The sequence below is a fragment of the Crotalus tigris genome, unplaced genomic scaffold, assembly GCF_016545835.1.
Source record: "Crotalus tigris isolate CLP2741 ecotype Arizona unplaced genomic scaffold, ASM1654583v1 scf7180000017614.5298720, whole genome shotgun sequence".
Lineage (NCBI taxonomy): Eukaryota > Metazoa > Chordata > Lepidosauria > Squamata > Viperidae > Crotalus > Crotalus tigris.
In genome coordinates this window covers 3,819,953-3,840,137 of record NW_024096513.1, presented here as the reverse complement: position 1 = coordinate 3,840,137, position 20,185 = coordinate 3,819,953, and the positions used below count along the sequence as shown (strand labels likewise).

The 20,185-nt window shown below is 41.0% G+C and overlaps 1 protein-coding gene across 8 annotated transcripts in view; it reads right to left on the bottom strand.

Moving 5' to 3' along the window:
- ADGRB2 (adhesion G protein-coupled receptor B2) overlaps positions 1-20,185 on the bottom strand; it is a 202,711-nt gene that overhangs the window by 41,279 nt on the left and 141,247 nt on the right. For all 8 annotated transcript variants that reach the window (XM_039329614.1, XM_039329608.1, XM_039329651.1 and 5 more), the window contains 3 exons: positions 6,072-6,198; positions 3,995-4,098; positions 2,583-2,685 (listed from right to left, as the gene is read on the bottom strand). In XM_039329614.1, coding sequence (XP_039185548.1) covers positions 2,583-2,685; positions 3,995-4,098; positions 6,072-6,198 — 334 coding nt within the window. The remainder of the gene's footprint in view (positions 1-2,582; positions 2,686-3,994; positions 4,099-6,071; positions 6,199-20,185) is intronic.

Sequence of the window (20,185 nt, the reverse complement as noted above, 5' to 3'; positions counted from 1 at the left end):
AATTAAGTCAATGTTGGAGAAGACTCTTGAGAGTTCCTTGGACTGCAAGGAGATCAAATCAGCCAATCCTAAAGGGAATCAACCCTGATTGTTCTTTGGAAAGAGAGATGCTGAAGTTGAAGCTCAACTACTTTGGCCAGCAAATGGGAAGACAGGACTCATTGGAAAAAAACCCTGAGGTTGGGAAAGATGGACAGAGAGGACCACTGGTTTGAAAGAGGGGTCAAAGAGGCCATCTGTTTCAAAACTGAACAGCCCTCTCTCAACAGAGGGGGAGGGATACGATATCTTCTATCTTCGGTCTACCACACAGTCCTTTCAGCAGTTCCAGGGAAGGCTCCACACCCATTTCACTACTCAGGTGAGGACACAGATAAACCTCCAAGTGGCATCAACGACTCTCTAAAAGAATGCAAATGACCAGCTGTCTGCAAGGAGTATAAATCCTTTCATTCCCCCACCATCCAGTCAGAGCTGAAGAAGCTTCTGGGATAAGAAGCGAAACGTCTTCAAAGAAAAAGAAAGTCCAGTTGCCTTGTGAAAAAGCATCTTTGGAATAACTATGCCCTGGATGACTAAGAGTCTCCATAGACGAAAGATGGAAGGCAAAAAGAGAAGGGGACAGCAGAGGATGAGATGGTTAGATAGTATCACTGATGCAATGAACGTGAATTTGGGCAGATTCCGGGAGACAGTGAAGGACAGGGGGGGCTGGTGTGTTATGGTCGACGGGATTGTGAAGAGGTAGATGTGACAGAGCGGCTGAACAACAACTACAACTAACTAACTATCTAGCTACAGGGCAGTGATGTACTATGCAGCAGGCTACCTGTTAATGAGTCGGGGAGCAATGGGTCTGTTGAAAGAGCTGCTTCAACAGTCTTTGGTCTCCCCGTGTCAGATTAACCTGACAGAGTTACTAAGAAAGAGTTGGTAGTCATGCTGTGTTCAGGCCCAAAGTTATCACGGCAAGCGGACGCAAGGCTTTAGTTCTTCTCCCCATAGCAGAAACTTAGCAAAGCAAGGCTTTTTATTGCACCTGGTGAACACTTAAATTTTCCCCCAGCAAAGAAATAAAAGCTGCTGGTCTTAAAAGACTGAACTTGATTGCAATGAATAAGTTGGGATGGAAATGTTGAGAGGAAAAGGAAAACAAGAAGTAGGATACGGGGTAACCTTGATTCTCAGAAACGGGGGTTGACCTATTTAGCACAGTTTTAAAAAGTGTGCATATATAATGGCATTTCAGATTTGTATTTTTTTTTTCAAAAGTGTTTTGGAACACATAGGGACACTAGTATTCACTTGCAGCTCTTTTTTTTTTCTTTTTGAATTTTAAATACAAAAAAATCCCTTCCTATATCTCCAATAGAGAAAAAGAAATTGATTGCACAGCAAAAAAAAAAAGTATCTAGGTATTTTGTAACAATTAAAATGAAGTAAACATGAAAAAACAGAAGAAAAGCAAAAATAGCAAAGAAAAGATCTACACAGGAACTAAAACAGAAAATTAATTAAACTCTTAAGCTTATCAAAAAAATTAGACCACATCAACATATTGTTTCATTTTTTTATCACAGAGAACTGAGAGAGATTGTAAATCCATACCCTGGATCTGTTAAAGAACCTTTAAACTTCCTACAACACAACAAATCCAGTACCAAAATGTACTTCTTGTTTAAGCATTCTAAACACAAAACTGTATTTTCTGATGAATTAATTTTATTTTTTAACTGTAAGAAGCCTATCTTAAATTTGTTAATACCGGACCTATTGATTCTCCAAAATGCTATATTCCAATTCTTCATTGTATAGTTTAGATCAAAATCATTACTAACATGCACAATAATGTTTATATACAGCATTTGTGTGTGTGTGTATGTGTGTGTGTGTGTGTAAAACTAGACTTTTTCAGTGCAGTAAAAAGGCACAAAGGCTTAAGATAATAACTGATTGATAGAAAGAAGGGTGGAAAGCATAATTCTATCTTTTTTCTTTTTTTTCTTTTCATTCTTTTTTGGTATTCTTTTTGTATTCTTTTACTTTTTAATTTCTTTCAAAATTTAATTATTACTTTCCATTCAAGCACATCTTTACAGCAGCCACATCATTTCTTCGAATTGCATGACTGCCCAGCACCTTTGGGTCTGAAGTACTACACAACTCTAAGACATTTAGGTTTAAAACAACACAATGAAACATCTACTTTGTGAATGCATTATAGTCCACAATAACTCACAAAGCTTCAGAAAAACAAAAACCTGCCTTCCTAAATTTCCTGCCAAATCCTTGATTGACAAGAAAACTACCAGGAAGGTAGATGGATAACTGGAGAAATGGTTTTATTTTCAATTAAGCGCCCTCATTTTAGGATTAAATTGCTTAAATTAGAAGGCAAAATCTAGCACATTTTGAACGCGAACCATTTTAGATTCCAATTTGGTCTATTATTTTCTGGCTTTCCACCAAAAATAAAAGTGCCCAATAAGGAAAATCCATAAGAAACATCATGAAGCAGAGTACGACTGAACACCTAAGTATGACAGAAGCTTTCATATGTTCTCCATTTTTGTTTTTCTTACCTTACTGAGCATCTGGGACTGTCCCACCAAGATCAAGACGTTGGAGGCCAAAATAGAGAGACAAAAATTCAGAAGAATGATGGAACGTTCAGATTTGATAAACCTGGAAAACAAAAGAGCAGGTGAGGGAGCCTTTTCAACATATCTCGGCTTCCTTCTATCCAGCTGTTAATGATGGTAATTGGGACCAACATTTCTGTTGTTAAGCAAAGTGGTCACAAAGTGCAATGTCACAACACCACACTGCTTAGCGACAGCAATTTTAGCACGTCTGGCTATCACTGTTTAGTGAGTCCCACCCCACTGCTAAGTGCAATATCACAGGGTCACCCTTCGTGATCTCAGCTCCTCCACTGATATTACTTGTCAGAAGCTGGCACTCAAGGTTGCAAATAATCAGAGGGTGCACAATCCACCAAGTGCCCATATCACAACCATATCACTCTGGAGATGATGTGACAGCCACAACTATGAGGACTGTAAGCACTATTCATTCCATGCTATCGTAAGTTCAAACGATAGCTGAATAAGTCGCAACTAAGGAAGTACCCAGGCTATGGGTTTAGTAAGGCTAAAGTTGAAGTAGAGGGGAAATTATTTTATGTATCTGTTGCCTGGTGTTCCTGGAAAATCAAAGGCCACCCAACAATTGTAGGGTTCTTTTTTTAGAATTAGCAACACTCCTCCCACACCACAATCATGTACGGTGTTGATTCTGTGGGTGGGTGATTGGTGGTTCTGCAGCTGTTTTGTTTTTGAGGGTGGAAAGCTTTCACCAGCTTTGATGGAACTGTGGGATGGATTCAGAGGAGAACATCCCCCACCGTGCTCAGATAATGCTTTAAGAAGGCCTCTGTGGGTAGTTCCCAAGCTCTTCTTTAATCTTCGGTAATTGTTACATCTGCCTGAACCTTCTCGAACCCAAATGTGGAAGAGATTCACACTTTCAGAAGTGGGAGTCAGGAACAAAAATACCATCCTTTGTGGATGGAATGAAAATTGAATTTTAATTTAACCCTTAGCTCAAATCGCTGCAAACAATTTGTGCCTGTTACAGACCACGCGGTTTTATTTTGCTCTATTTTTCTTGATGCTTGCTGCTGAACACAGAGGTCTTGAAAGACCAGCGGATAAAAAATAATAAGTCGGAGAACAAATCACTGTCTTCAGATTTGGCACCAAATGTCTTAGCAGGCTCTCAACATCAAATGTGAAAATAAAAAGACCAGAGTATAGAAAGGGCTACGTTTGATAGTCTGTTTGTTCAGTGTACTATACAGTAATCATTCCCATCCCTTAAATCCAATTGTCCATGTGGCTCTGCTTTATATCTGCACCTATTGTTGAGATTAACCATGGGTAGTTTTTTTGCAAGCTTATTTCTTTCAGCTATGACTTTTAGACCACCATACCTCCAAAATGCAGCATAGATTGCCAGCAAGGTCAGCAAAGCCATACAGGAGACTGCACAGCCGATCATGAGAGGGACTGATGGAGAACTGCCAGAATCCATGGCCTGTAAGAAGAGAGGATTGCTCTATTGTAAAAGAGACATCTGGTGATGGAGGAACTCCGTGTACAAAGGAAGTCACGCCCACCACAGTACGATGTTGCACCAACAGTTCTGACCAAAAGCAAGCTAAGATCTGCTCCTTAGTCGGAAGAATCAAAACTGGCTTGATAAGAGATCTGGCTCTAATCCTTCCTCCTCTGTATGAAACTATTGTCAACACTGCTAACTTCGGATGTTTTTCATTGACAACAGATGGAAATGGAGCCATCTTTTTGCCTTTCACTTTTAGAGTTAGATGATGCTGGGGGGGGGGGGATGTGAATGTCTAGCAAGACATAACAACACTAAACCTAGCGTGAGAATCAAGGTTATTGAGCCCAGAGCTGATAAAGAATTGGCAGGCTGGAGAACTGGAGAGGAAGCCCCTGCTTCAAGCTAATTGAGGAATGTGGTTTATGATGGTTAATTGGAGGAGGGAATTGTGCTTTGATACTATGTGCCTGGGGGGGGAATTCAGTTTTGGCTACAATTATGTAGTGCCGATATTATGCTACTCGAATAAAAGATTCTTTAAGGTAAACAATGCCTCGAAGTTCTTTTGAAGAGTTTCATCTGTCGGAACCATGACAACTACAGTTACAGAGTGCAGTTGATCTGTAGTATTAGTTATGGAATAATTATATTATATATACAAATATAATTATATAATTATTAATGTAGCTTATTATATTAGGTGAGCCCAACCCATGTATTCTGCAAGAGTTTGGGAGGGAGAGGAGAGTAATGGAATGAGGAGGCACAGCTAAGGTAATCTAAGTTTGAGCTAGTGTGAAGCATATGTGTGAATATGTCCCTGTGCAGAAGAAAGCCACTAGAGGAACGTGTTGGTATCTGATATTTAGAAATTCAATACCATCTGACCCTTTTAGTTTGCTGGCTCAAAGCACACAGCTCAAAACTAAGTCTTGGCTACAAGAAAAATGAAAAGAAACAGCGCATGCTTTGGATAATTTCTTTAAAATGCAGTTTATGTGCATTAAATATGTATTAAAATATCTATTTAATAGCAGTTATGGTACGGGTTTTTAAAATTGCAGATTAATATGGAAATACGGCAGAATCAATTTATAAGCAAACCAAGAGAGGACCCCAAATTGGATGCAGAAAATTTATCTATCCATAATAGAAACTACAGCAATTATTGCATGCCACATACTACTAATAAATATCTAATATTTATATTAGTGCTTTAGAATGTGTAACCACTCTGCATAATATTATCATAGCACAATTGTAACAGCAAGCATCGCCACAAAACTTTAAGGGTGATCACAATTCTGCCCAAATCCCAGAAGGGAAACAGCCCAAGCTTAGCTAGATAATTCCCAGGGCAATGAGCTTTGAATTAACTGATCACCCACATTTAGATACTACTCCTAATTGCCAAGACTGCACAACCATATCAGCTTTATTGTTTCTCCATTTCTTTTAACTCAGATTGCAAAGATAAGAGAATGGGACAGTCTCAGTGTAGGCATATAGAATGGCAGTGTGCATTCTCGTGTATGAGGAATGCACGTGGGCAATCCCAATGCATGCTATGTCCTTGCTGGACATAAATTAAACATAGCTTCTTCTGAATGTCTTAGAGCTTCAGATCACAGAAGCATGCTTTCTTCCTCTGTCATATGCCCAGAACTGAATGGGGAGCAGAGACACCAAAAATCATGCCAAGCTCTACAAGCACAACTTGTTCCCATCAGAGAAAATTCAACAACCACCTTCAAACTGGATTTCCTGAGCTGTTCCCATTCAGTTTCCAAAACTTCCTGCTGGTCTGCTGAGGAGCAGGATTAGGATTATCTCGTCTCTCCACCCTCTCTTTTCCTTTAGTAGAAGCTCAAATCTGGGCAGTGGCCACCTCGAAGCATGGGACAATCCTCCCCCCTCAGCCCTACTTTCTCAGCCCCACTTACCAGGTCTTTGGGGAGCTGGGCTATCACGGCAAAGGTTGAGAGCTGTCTGCATTGGCACTTGGTATGAGCAGAGAGGGTTGCCACCGTCTGGCAGTTTTCGGTGTCCCAGTTCCCAGTGCCAGTCTCTCTGATTGATGGCCCAGGGCGAAGAAGAAAGGGGGGGGGGGAAGAGAGAAAGGGAGAATCTGAGTGATCAAGCACAGGGCTCACAGTCCACATCTCTCCTGTTTTCTACCCTTTGCAAGCGCCCTCCTAAACATGTGTCATTTTGTGCCAACTCCTGCAGGAGGGTAGCGAATGGGTGGCAGACCCTGGAGTCTAAATGGAGTTGCCTCCTTGATCTCCTGGCCCAGAGGTTGGGGTGAGCAGTCCCCCTTCCTCCTTCCTCACCCTCAGGCAGAGAGTGCAGCCAGTCTGTTCCTCCTTCTACTCCTGCCACTGCTGCAGAACTTCTCCTTGAGGGGGGAAGATTGGAAGGGAAGGGAAGTTGTGTTGCATTGAGGTCGAGATTGACTTAACAGGAAGGGTGATGAGCGCAGGCAGTTCGGAGAGATTGGACCGAAGAGTCTGGATTGAAAGATCATCAGCTGCTGTGTGTTTATAGCCTTGCAGGATCTTAATATTTGGGCTCTGAAGCTAAGTAGGGTTGGGGTTTAGACGGGACACCACAATACACCCCAGGGTTGAAGCTGGACTTACTGGAGAAAGATCCGGGAAGAATGTAATGGGAACCCATTCCCATATTGGAATTGCCATGGAAGCTGTGTGGATGTGACATCACTAAGAACTGAGCTCAACTTAAAGCAGTGTTTCTCAACCTGGACAATTTTAAGGCATGTGGACTTCAACTCCCAGAATTCCACAGCCAGCAATGCTGGCTGTGGAATTCTGGGAGTTGAAGTCCACATGCCTTAAAATTGTCAAGATTGAGAAACACTGACTTAAAGGAAAGTTGACTCGAATGATAAGACCTGTTCAGTACAGAGTCACGTTTCCTGGTAGTATTAAGCCTGGTGAATTCACCTGGCATTAAAAAAGTAGGTTAATGGGTATATTTTATTTTGGGATTCAGTTTGAAGATGATGTGATTCACTTGACTCGATTGGATGCATTCATTGGAAGGTCACTGACACATGGATCAGTTGGAAAATCCACATTGAATTGAATCGTTTCCCAAATTGATTTGAATCAAGGCCACTTTACACATTCCTTTCCAATGTACTTTCGTGAAATGGGAAAAGACCAATAAAAACCTCCAGGCCCAAATTATCCCAGAACTAAGCAAAACATACTATGACTTAAATCCAGGGCTTCCTTTTTTTATTATTACCTATAGTCTTCTAGTAAACTCTTTGATGAATGAAAATCACGTTTTCATGTTTTCCAATGCAAATATGCAACTATGCCTTCCTTTGAATAGTAGATGACACCAACCATATCAGTTTTATTCTTTCTCCATTTGTTATAACCCAGCTGCTTATTTTAACCCAGCTGTTCTCCAAAAGCACACATGCACATAAGCTTATGCATATACATACACAGACACATATTCCTGCGAACTCTAACCCCCAATTTCCAGCGGAATGGGGATTTTAATCAGTTTGACTGAAAGAGTGCAGAGTCAAGAGACTGAGACTTCAGACACCTAAGAGACTGAGCATATGTTCATGTGAATATGATTATAATCCCATTTTTAACATTTCTGCGGGTACTGCAGGATTAGCTGAATGTATTCGCTGTCCCAAAACTGGTGCACACAGAATGAACTAGAACAGGACTATAGTGTATTATGTTGGCTCAAAGAAACAGAGGGGTGAAAATTGTACGTGTAAAGGTCTCTTCATCAACCTTAGTTTGAAACGTATGTTTCACCACTGCTAAGAGCTCAGGTTGGAAGTTGCAATAGAAAGGGAGGCCATTTAGAGAACAACAACAAAAACAAACAAACAAATAAAAGATCCTAGCAAGCTGAGATGTTTACTCCTGAGAATTTTAATTGCACGTTAGAAGAACAAATTAAAAAAAAAAAATACAAAGACAAAATACTTCAAAAGATTGAGGACTGGATATATCATTGCATTCTAAGCCGCCCAGAATCACTTTAGATAGTGAGATGGATGGGAAAAGACATTTAATGAATAAACGTTTTTTAATCACCAAATGCAGAATGTCGATTTAGAAAAGAGAGAGGAAATGAGAAAGTGGTAGAAGTATGCTATAGAAAGCATGATGGATTGGCAGGAGCACAGAGCAGAAGACGTACTCTGACTGCTTTGGAGCGAGAAGAAAATGCAAAGTTTTAGTGGACGTTTGTCTACTCCTAGTTGAGAGTTTGTAGTCTCCATTTTTGATGCTCTCATGAGGTACCATTCCAGAATTAACGGTGGCTATCTCAGAAATACACCTGCAGATACACTGAAGGGCTTATAGGTTGTGTGCCTGGGCATGGTTGGGTTATGATATATGGCAGTGGTGGCGAACCTATGGCACGGATGCCAGAAGTGTCACTCAGAGCCCTCTCTGTGGGCACGCGCACCGTCGCCCCAGTCCTAGGCCTTCAGCTGGGTTTTATAAAACCTTTTCGCTTTAGGCCTCCGCCGCTGTGTACAAAAAAAAAAAGATTCAATCAATTAGTCAATTTCAGCTTCTCGTGGGAAAAAAGAGATCTTGCAAAGTTGGAATTGATTGATTGAACATTTTAATCCCACCCAGTCTGCCGTTACCACCGCAGCCACGCCCACCCAGCAGCCGACGATGATAAGTGGGTTTTGGGTTGCAGTTTTGGCACTCGATCTCTAAAAGGTTCACCATCACTGGTATATGGAGTCATGGATACATCTTTCTTTCCCCCCCATTTTTGAAACTAGAACAGTGGTTCTCAACCTTTTTAATGCCGCGACCCCCAACCGGTCGTAAGTCGAGGACTATTCAACCGGTCGTAAGTCGAGGACTACTCAACGGGTGCAGCACCGTTTGCAGAATGGGACTTTTGGCGGGCTCAGCAGGGCAGAGACAGCCTGGACAATTCCTATTGGCTTTTGAAAGCCAATAGAATTAGACTCTATTCAAGAGAGTCTATTCTATTGGCTTTCAAAAGCCAATAGAATAAAAGGGAGTAGCATAGCTAAGGAAAAGAGGGGGAAAATGGCAGACTGCATTGTTTGGCGACCCCCATGAAATGGTCGTTCGACCCCAAATGGGGTCCTGACCCACAGGTTGAGAACCACTGAACTAGGACAATATTTTTTTCTCATCTGTTTATCTGATATTAACTTAATTGTCCAGGATTTAGCAGATAATGCAGTATAAAAGGTTTGGCCAGACTACCAGCTAGTTCTTTCAATGATCCTTGGACTAGTCCCTGCAGTTTTCTTAACAAGCTTTCTCAAAAGCAACTTGCCATTGCCTGCTGCCTGGGACTGAGGGAGAGTGACTGGCCCAAGGTCACCCAGCTACCTTCACGCCTAAGGCAAGACTAGGAATCACAGTCTCCCAGTTTCTAGCCCGATGCCTTCACCCTTACACCAAACTGACTCTCAGCAATCTAAGCTACAATTTTTCAGGTTCTGGAAATTTAAAATCATACCCTTCACCTCGCCCTTTGATACTTCTTGATTGGACAAGGGGGGTGTTATTTTTCCCCTTTTGGGAGCTGTGTAGCTGTTTTTTTTTTTTTCCCTTCTTGCTTTTACATTTTGCCACTGACACTGAGCAGCTAATATACTGGGGTTTTTTTTCCCCTCTTTTTCTTTCATTCTGAATTTATCTAAAGAAGCCCTTCCTGTTATTTTTAGCATCCTTTGTTAACCTCATCCAACTCTGAGCTTTCACTTGCCTGACACCAGCTCTACAGTTCGAGGCTACCAATCTGCACTTTTTCTTTGTGTCCTGACCTTCTTTCAATTTCTTCTCTCTGTGTTTTTTTTTTTTAAAAAACAAAATTAGATTTTTACTAAGTTCTTTTTTTTGTGTGTGTGACCACACTGGCTTTTGCTGTCATTTACTCCTTCTCCCTCGTTGATCTTGTTACAATTGTGGTGCTAATCCTGCTTTCTTTGGGAATTCTTACCCATCCTGCTTCTCCTGTTTTTAGATCCAACATATCAAGGCTCAGAGATGCTTGAAAGCCACTAAATGTGAAGTCCAAGGTACATGTTTGAGATCACACAGTTGTAGTTCCACTTAAAACTTTGACATGGAGGGTCACTTTTCTGATACTTCCACTTCCTCTTCTAAGTCACTTTTCTGATACTTCCACTTCCTCTTCTAAGTCCTCCCTAATGATTAGCATTATATCTAGGACAGCTCATGATTGCCTTGCATCCTCCCTTGCCCCAGAAAGAGACAGTTGTAAGAAAGGTAGGACAGGACCATGTATGGGAGATGTTGGGTAATTGATGCCTCCCATTATGACGATTTCATGTTTTTTTGAAGGATTGATTTTGGAAGACATTGTACAGAACTTCTCCTTGGCTGGGCAGCTAATGCCAGATAACACCAAAACCTATTCTGTTCTATTGTTTCTTGATTTATTTTAACCCAGATGCTCTTTGTGTCTATAGAGATTCTCAGCCATCCAGGTTATGATTGTCCCAAAGACAACTTTCAAAAGGCAACTGGACTTTCTTTCACTTCTCATCCAAGAAGCTTCTTCAGTTCAGAACTGAAGAACTGAAAATCCAGTTGCCTTTTGGGATGACCAGATGCTCTTCATTTATGCTGACATTGTAAACCACTGAAAGGGTGCTGTAAAGCATTATGGAGAGGTATATAAATCTTTAAATGCTTTTGCCTCACACACACACACACACACCCTATATACATATACATATACATATTTGTCTCTAATTATACTAAACATGCAAATCCCGGGTATATTCATGTTGAGAAAAGTAGTCGAACACCGGGATAAATATAAAAACTGATAAAGCTAAGTTTATCAAACAGTTGCTAGTTTATTAAACAGTTGTTTTTATATTTATCCCCGTGTTTGACTACTTTTCTCAACATATAGATATAGATATACATATACATATACTATAAAAACAAATAGAAACGAACACCAGGATAAAATTTAAACTAAAAACGTTTAATCAAATGCCAAGCTTTCGTCGGTCAGCACTACCGACATCATCAGGGCTTAAAACAGGTCGATGGGAGTCTCTTTTATAGCACTGGCCAGTTTTTGCGCACGACTCCTGGACCACGTCATTGGTCCAGTGCTACAAAAGAGACTCCCATCAACCTGTTTCAAGCCCTGATGATGTCGGTAGTGCTGACTGACGAAAGCTTGGCACTTGATTAAACATTTTTAGTTTGAATTTTATCCTGGTATTCATTTTTATTTGTTTTTATAGTATGGCTCTACCCAGGATTCGTGTTTTGAATGAAATCAGAGATATACATATACATGTACAGAGAGAGAATACACTGTAACAAGTTGTCCTGTTTCTATTGCTTCTTTTCCTTTGAACAAATTGCACTCTTTAATTGCTCTATTCTAATTATGGAAGTCATCCCAACCAAGTCTCTGTGAAAGTTATTGCTATATTACCCTTCCTTACTAAGAAATGAAACTCATCTTGTTTATTTCTTAAATTCTAAGCACTGAGAACGTACAGTCAAGACTATTGATTGTCTGCATTTTATTTATGGACTGAGACCAAATAAATAAGATCAATGTAAATGAGCAAGCACCAAGCTAAGAATGAATAAAAAGACAAAGATAGAATAGAAAAGTCAGAAAAATAAAAGTCCATGTGTGGCATGGTGTTCCAATATCATGAACTGTAGAAAGCTGATTAAAAATATGGCTATGTTCAGAATTATATTAGAGATTACTTTACATGCTGAGAAGTCATGCCACCTGAAGTCAAGATCAGTATCCTTATCCAAGAGGGTGAAAGAGACTAATGTTCCCTCTTGGAAAATTAATGAATTCAGAATCTGAGTTGAAAGACTTCACTTGAGTCAAATCCAAATTCCAGATGCAGTAAAGAGTTAAGAGATATTCTCAGTGGTGGGAGCCAGTCAGTTTGCATCAGTTCAGCAGACCCATTTTTTTTGTTGCCCAGGCCCAGAATGGACTTCCGGAAGCGGCAGCCACACAGAGAACTGGTTGTTCACCTATTTGAATCCCACCACTGGATATTCCAAGGTACTGTACTTGAAGAATAAATCTTAGAAATTTTGGATTGAGCTATTTCAACAGGTCTTGGACCCTAATTGAGGCATATACAGCAGAAGCCGAATCCCTTGGGCTCCACGGATGTTAATGGCAGTTGGAATTTAATTGCCATTTTTGCTGCTTATAGAAGAGAATATTTGTAGCTTGGGGTTGAAATGGGGGGTGGGGAGGGGGGTACTTGGTAGTCTCTGAGCTTGGCTGTTTTCTTGCAGATTTTAGCATGATCATGGTACCGAGTTGGGTAATGAAACATCTGCAAAAAAAGCAACCAGGCTCAGAGAGCACCAAGGACCCCCATATAAAATGGCATGTAGAGTCTCCTGGCCATTCAACTTTGATTTCACCGAACAACACCTGCGAAAAAGCTTGTATTCCTTCTTGTTTCCTTCTCAGGCACTCAGCTTATCCAAGTAAAGTCTTGACTCAAAGAGAACATTTGTTCGGCGCGCCCCTTAAATTCCCCACCAAGCCCTTGTTAACTCTCCCTGTTCACTCATTCGCCAAGCAAAAGGCAAACATTTTCTATCTTAGTTGGCAAACTGCCATTTCCCTGCCTCTTAAACTCCTGTGCTGTTTAATCAGCACAGCGTCCTTGCTACAACGCACCCAGGGAAAGCGGCTTTCTGGTACAAGATGCAGAGACTTCAAAGGCATTATTGTTTTTCCAGAACATTTTACACGTATGAGCGCAAAAAATCCTCCGTTTGCTCACTCGTGTCAAAACGGCTAAGGGGAATTGGGATAGGGCCCATCGATTGAAAGGGTTGCAGACAGTAGGAACCAAAAGCTAAACGAGATACCATCTTTATACCGCATCCATCGCTGAAGCTAAAATTGCAAATCAAGAACAACCTTGAAGGACCACGAGATTAGTGACGAAGGGAAGAGAAGGCTGATGTGAAATGTATTCTCCGTACAATATTTCTGCATCGTTTAGTAAACACGTTTGTATCTCATCGCAATCAAAAAAAGACGCTCAACAGTTTACCCAGAATATAAAAAGGCCAATCCAAACAACCGCAGTAACATGCCTTAAAGAAATGTGCAAACCTAATGAATCGTGACAAAAATAACGAAACCAAAGCCACCTAAATGAAAAGAAAATGACGGTAAAGATGGGGGTTATAAAATTAGGAGACGGCTCTTCAGAACAATCCCATCTTCCACCATTTCTGAAATGGCAACAAGGATGGGGCCAGAAGAAGCTGGAGCGGTGCTCTTTCACTCCAGCCCCCAGAAAGCCTTAAAAAAGTAAGATTTGCAGCAGTTTCTCACTCATTATTTTAAATAACTGGCCAGATATCTTAGTACTGAACTTCAAAGAGTTTTATAGGTTAAATTAGCATCTTAAATTGTGCCTGGACACTGATCAGCAACTAATGCCAGGTCTATAAAACGGGTGTTATAGGCCTCATTTTCCAGAGCCCCCAAATAGGCAGACCACGGCATTTTGGACTAACTGTAGTTTCCAAGGAGCAATACTTTTACAGTGTACCAATAGTCCTTGACTTACGACCAAACATGGGACAGAATTTCCACTGCTAAACAAAGTGGTTGTTAAATGAGTCGCAGGCAGTTTTATGACATTTTTTTGCCCTTTGACTTTGCTTGTTGGAAGCCAGCTGGGAAGGTTGCAAATGATGACCTTGGGGTGCTGGAACCGTCGCAAGTACACGCCAGTTGCCAAGCGCCCAAATTCCAATCATATGACTGGGGGATGCAACAGTTGTAAAGGCTTTTGTAAGTCACTTTTTTCAGAGCTGGTATTGACTTCAATCACCAAATGAACGGGTGGTTAAGTATATGTTTTCATTGTTTATTCTGTTTATTCTATATCTATCCTCCTATTGTATTCTCTCTGGATCCTACAGTGCTGCATCTAGGCCCTTGTTTTATTTGCTAACCAGAAAAGGCGAGAAAGGGAAGAACAAAATGTGAGCTGAAGTACAGTATACAGACTTAATCATCAACGGGCACAATTTTAGAGCTGATAAACAGAAACAGGCTAAAGGAAAGATCTGTCTGTCTATCATGATTGCCTGCTAAATAACCATAAGCAGATTTTCATCTCCTTAACGAAAGGAACTGAAAACTTTAAATAAGAAAAGAAAATGTACAAAGCGGGAACAAAGTGTGAAAATGAACACTTGTTTTGAGAATCAGCACTGATACTTTGATCCACGGAGTAAAAAAGATGAACACAGAGCTTTGGAAAGATTGAGAGTTTCTCTCACATGACCTCTGAATCATTTCCCACATTTCTTTCCTCTACTAGGACAATGGAAGAGGAGAATGTTGTCTTTTTATCTCTTCTCCACTGTTTTTCTTCCTTTTCAAGGACTATATTGTGCACATGTGAATGGCATATGCTTGCAGAAAATATCCTAATAAAGGAGTCAGAAAATTATTCGGAGTGTTGTTGAATTCTTTGGCAGGATCTCTGCTGTCTCTGTTAAACATTGCATAAAAAATTCCTACAAGACATAAGATTAATGTCCTAGCTAAACAAACCTGTCCATAAATAAGTGAGGGAAATTTAAAGCAGCCGTGACCTCCCCACATAACGATTGGATAACTTCACTACCCCAGGGAGAAGAAAGCAGAAGAAGACATGCAGAATTATCAAACTGTGTGATTCATTGATCCATCTCTTCATACCCCAAGTTTTAACTGGCTCTATAACGTGGTTCTTTGGGAAGTTATTAGGATTCCGAGTCAAAGAAATTAAGCAGGGCCGAATGAAGTTTCCTGAAATAAACATTTGCCAGCTCCAAATTATCTCTTCTCTGCAGGCTGTGCCAGAATGTTATGCTGTGTTTATGGATGCACCGTAGACCAGGATGCATGGCTCATGAGATCTGAGTGTGCACCTTGCAACCTATCTCAGAATCCTCTGAAGGGCTTAAAGTTTCCATGGCAATTTCAGGGATTCCTCAGCAATTGAGCCACTAATTTATGGCAGAAAGGTTTTATGATTCATAGAAAAGCAGAGGGCTACCACTCTTACAACTGAGAATGCTACAAGTGCTGCCCAGAAGTCCTGATGCCCATGTCCAGAAGATGACAGTGGGAGACATGCAAAATACTGTTAATGCAGTATTACCATAAAGTACAATTCGTTTATCTCGTTGTGTTTCCTGCTTAGTTTACTTAACAAAGCTAACGTTATTCTTGCAACTCTGAAAGTAAATTCTCCCACTGTCACCTTTACAGATGGAATTCTTAGAGAGAACCCTTTCTGAGTTTCTTGCTCCCACCCATCCTGGGAAAGCAAGTGCCATTTGCTTTCTATTCTCTGGGTGTCGATGGGGATTCTCAGTCATCCAGGTCATGGTTATCCCAAAGATGCTTTTTCATGAGGCAACTGGACAGGATGGTGGGGAATGGAAAGATTTATATTCCCTGCAGACAGCTGGTCATTTGCATTCTTTTAGAGAATCGTTGAGGCCATTTGGAGGTTTACCTGTGTCCTCAGGGCCACTTAAGTAGTGCAAATTTGTGATCTAGCCGAGCTGAAGAAGCTTCTTGGATGAGAAATGAAATGTCTTCAAAGAAAAACAAGAAAGTCCAGTTGCCTCATGAAAAAGGATCTTTGGGGTATTCTCTGGGTGGGTCTTTGCAGACACAACGTTTCCGCAAGTGGACTTTTGTAACAACACCGCCTCCACCACTGTTTTCCTCTCCGAAGTGCCATTCCAGGAAGTTCAGCAGATTCTCTGTGACTTCTGGGTGTTCTTTATCTGTGTATCCAGCATTCCACTGTCTACCAGCAAATAAATAAATAAATCTCTCTGTGGCTTCTGGGTGTTCATTATTCATGCAGCCAGCATTCCACTCTCTACCAGCAAATAAATAAATCTCCCGTAATTCAGCGTTTGAATGCAGCAGATGAACTGAACAGCACCAGTAGGCCGGCAGAAAACAGAAGACACAACTTCTGACGACAGACCAAGAAAAGGTGTTTCTAAGGCTGCCTCTGTGGTAGGCTGGGAATGAGATGAGGACAAGGTTGTGTTACCATTCAAAAGAGACAATCGAAAACTAAAAGACCACAAGATCAGCAATCCACGCCCAGGAAAGCAGAGATGAATACCAAGCAGTAAATACCCTGATCAAGGAATTACCAATTCAGTAAACAGTAGCCTGATCAGGGAACCACCAAGAACACTCCCACCAACAGTAACCGAGCGAGTCATTTGTATATAAATCACCCCACACTCACTAGGACTGAAGATGTTAGTAAATCAGGCAATGAAATGTCTGCAAGAAAGCAATCAAACTCAGAGAGTACCAAGGTCTCCACAGTTCAATGCCGAGCTACAAATATTATCTTCTATTGAGACAAAATTGTGTGTTTTTGCCCTCAAGAAAGAGTTAGTCACTCAAGGGAAAGATGTCATGAGGATGAGCCATAAAAACTAGACCAAAGCTTCAAGGATATGATTTTCAGAGAGACATTATTTTCACAAACCACCTAATTCTACTCTAGTTCAGATTAAAATTTGACATAAAAAAATTCCAGTACATCTCCCACTTGTACCCAACTAAAAATGACTGAATGGAGCTTCTATGCCTTCTCCAACAGAAATGTTATGATGCTGTCCTGTTCCAGAAAGCTGGTCTGTATTTGCCCACTCACCCAAGCTGTCACTTGCAGTCAGGAATTACATGGATAAGGCAGTTCAGTAACAAGCAAACTAGAATACTTCAAGTAGTATTTTTTCCCCACTACTAATCTATGGCTGTGAAAGCTGAGCATTAAAAAAAGAGTGAGGGAAAATAGATGCCTCTGAATTATGGTGGCAGAAGTGGTAAGTAAGAGTACTGCAGACTGCAGAAAGAAACAGTCAATTAGTTCTAGATCAAATAAAGGCTGACTGCTCCCTAGAGAAGACTATCAGCTAGAATGTCTATCATACTGCTACCAGTGTTACGATTTAGTTATCGCACCCACTGATTATAGCTGTTTGGCTCTTATAAATATACCCTGTGATGTGTATTTGTACTACAGCGTGAATGGTCATGGATGAAATGGGGAATATGTGTGGGCCCTCTCAAAAGAGACCATAAAGCCAGAGAATGTCCTGGTTGATGTCATTTTCTGCTGCTATTGGAAAAATACCAGAGAGAAGATTTTTTATGAAGACCCAAGAGAAGCTTCTTAAAACATGATAGTAAAGCAGTGACGCTCAATTGGAAAAGTAGTAGGAAGCAAGAAAAGCCAGTCAAATTGGGATTGTTCAAGCCTTCTTACAAACAACAATAGTGAATAGGAACTATACTATTTTGGAAACATATATAGATCGAAATTCTGTACATGGTAGGTTTAGGTTGTTGTTGTTAGTTGTGAAGTCATGTTCGACTGATCATGGCCCCATGGACAATGTTCCTCCAGGCCTTCCTGTCCTCTACCATCTTCTGGAGTCCATTTAAGCTCACGCCTGCTGCTTCAGTGACTCCATCCAGCCACCTCATTCTCTGTCGTCCCCTTCTTCTATTGCTCTCAATCTTTCCCGGCATTAGGCCCTTCTCCAGTGAGTCCTTCCTTCTCATTAGGTGGCCAAAGAACTTGAGTTTCAACTTCAGGATCTGGCCTTCTAAAGAGCAGTCGGGGTTGATCTCCTCTAGGACTGACCGGTTTGAACGCCTTGCAGTCCAGGGGACTCACAGGAGTCTTCTCCAGCACCATAGTTCAAAGGCCTCAATTCTTTGGCGCTCAGCCTTTCTTATGGTCCAGCTTTCACAACTCACTGCTCACTCCAGTTAGATTCTCACCGGCTCAAAGTTGACTCAGCCTTCCATCCTTCTGAGGTCAATAAACTGAGGACCCAGATTGTTGGGGGGGGGCAATATGCTGACTCTGTAAACTGCTTAGAAAGGGCTGTAAAGCACTATGAAGTGGTATATAAGTCTAAGTAATAGTGGTGAATATCTATAGTTTGGGTATAGGATGAGGGTGAAGGTTCATTTTCTGAGCTTGTGGGGTGGAATGTCCCTAAACTCTGCTGAAGATGTTACCTAGCCTGGCATGAAACATTTGGAAACCAACTCACAAGCTCGGAAAATGAACCTTCACCCTCATAAGTCTAAGGGCTATTGCTAGTGCTACCACCTCAATTCCAAAATTCATATGTAGCCTAGCCAGCTAGACCTCTGAACTAGATATGAACATATGTATATGGATGGATGGATGGATGGATGGATGGATGGATGGATGGATGGATGGATGGATGGATTACTGATGTGGTTGATTTATAGGCCATCTCAGTCACAAAGGTATAAAGGTTACATAATAATGATTTTAAAAACAACCAAGTGCCTTTCTGCATATGTGTGAGGCAGAAAGTTTATGACGCTTTTTGTTCAGGCAGGAATCAATAAAATTGTAAATCTGCATTTGCTTATATGAGCCCAGCATCTCTGGATAAGTGGAGAACATTTTATGCAGATCTTCCTTGTGAACCTCCACATGACAAACACTTCTTGCATACTCTGGGAATGCAGTGAGGGTAAATGAGGGATGGGAAAAAGGGATTATGCTTGGTCAGGAAGAAGGAAGTAGTAGTAGGAGATAATCAATAGAATGGAAGGATGGGAACCAAAACATGTGGAATTACGCTCCGAAGAGAAACGTTAGACACAGGTGGAAGCAATGGGAATTTGCCCATGCAATTAGAATCCATCTTGATGGCACCTAATTAAGTGTGTGGTACTAATTACTGTTGCAGATGATGAGCAAGCTGCAAAATGAGGGTTTGGATGATCTGGAGATAAACGAAGACCAAATTTCTCGGATACACAGTTGCCCAATTAAAGAAAATCAGAGTGCTTTTCTTTCCTTCATCAGCTCATTACACATCCAGCCCACAATTTTTTTTTCTTTTAAAAAAGACATAACTAGAAAGAGGTACGTCTTCTCGTTCTCGTCCTCTTTCTTTAACCAAGAGTTGTTTTTTTTTTGAGAACAACTTTGGGGGATTAGCAACAAGGTCCAAAACAGAAAGAGAGAAGGTCGTTTTAAGAAGAGCCTGAGATAAAGAACAGAATAGAGAGAAGAAAGGAACAGTGAATTTTATTTAGCTCAGAACTGAAAATGCTTCATTTTTTTTTTTTTAACAGAAATCTGTTCACATCGATTCAAGTCAGGATGAGTAAAGGGGATTACTTTTTTTCTACAGTGAAATGACAGCATTACCTCCCCCCCCCATGACACGGTGCTCCTTTATATCAACACAAAGAAGGAAGATTATGGTAATTATTCGAACCACTACCAAAAGCATCCCTCTCTATCTTGATATAAAACAGAATTACCCTGTAATAGAAAATCCAAGATTCATTGTTCATTGGTGTACATCAATCTTTGCTGGTCTGATGCCCTCCAGCTGTGTTGGACTGCAATCCCATCATTCTCAGTTTTTATGCAAAGGAGAGAGGAGAAAGGACATGGGGAGGGGGAGGGGGGAGGAGGAGGAAGAAGAAGAGAAGGAGGAAGACAAGGAGGAGAAGAAGAAAGGAGAAGGAGGAGGAAGAGGAGGAGGAGGAGAAGAGAAGGAGGAAGACGAGGAGGAGAAGAAGAAAAAGGAGGAGGAGGAGAAGAAAGAGAAGGAGGAGGAGGAGGAAGAGGAGAAAGAGAAGGAGGAGAGAGGAAGAGGAAGCGGAGGGAAAGGAGGAGGAGAAAAAAGAGAAGAAGAAGGAGAAGGAGGAGGAGGAGGAGTTGTTAAAGCAAAGAAAACCTACTGCATCTTACTTGCAGAATAATTTTTTTAAACAATCATGTTTTAAAGCTCTTGAAAGTCATACAACAACTGAAGAGCTTGCAACCTCCAGCAAAGGAGGAGATCAGAAAAGATCTACAGCTGCCACTTCAAAAACTGACATTCTATCTTGAAATCACAAGTAATTAAGCCAGCCGCTCCTCTGCCACCCC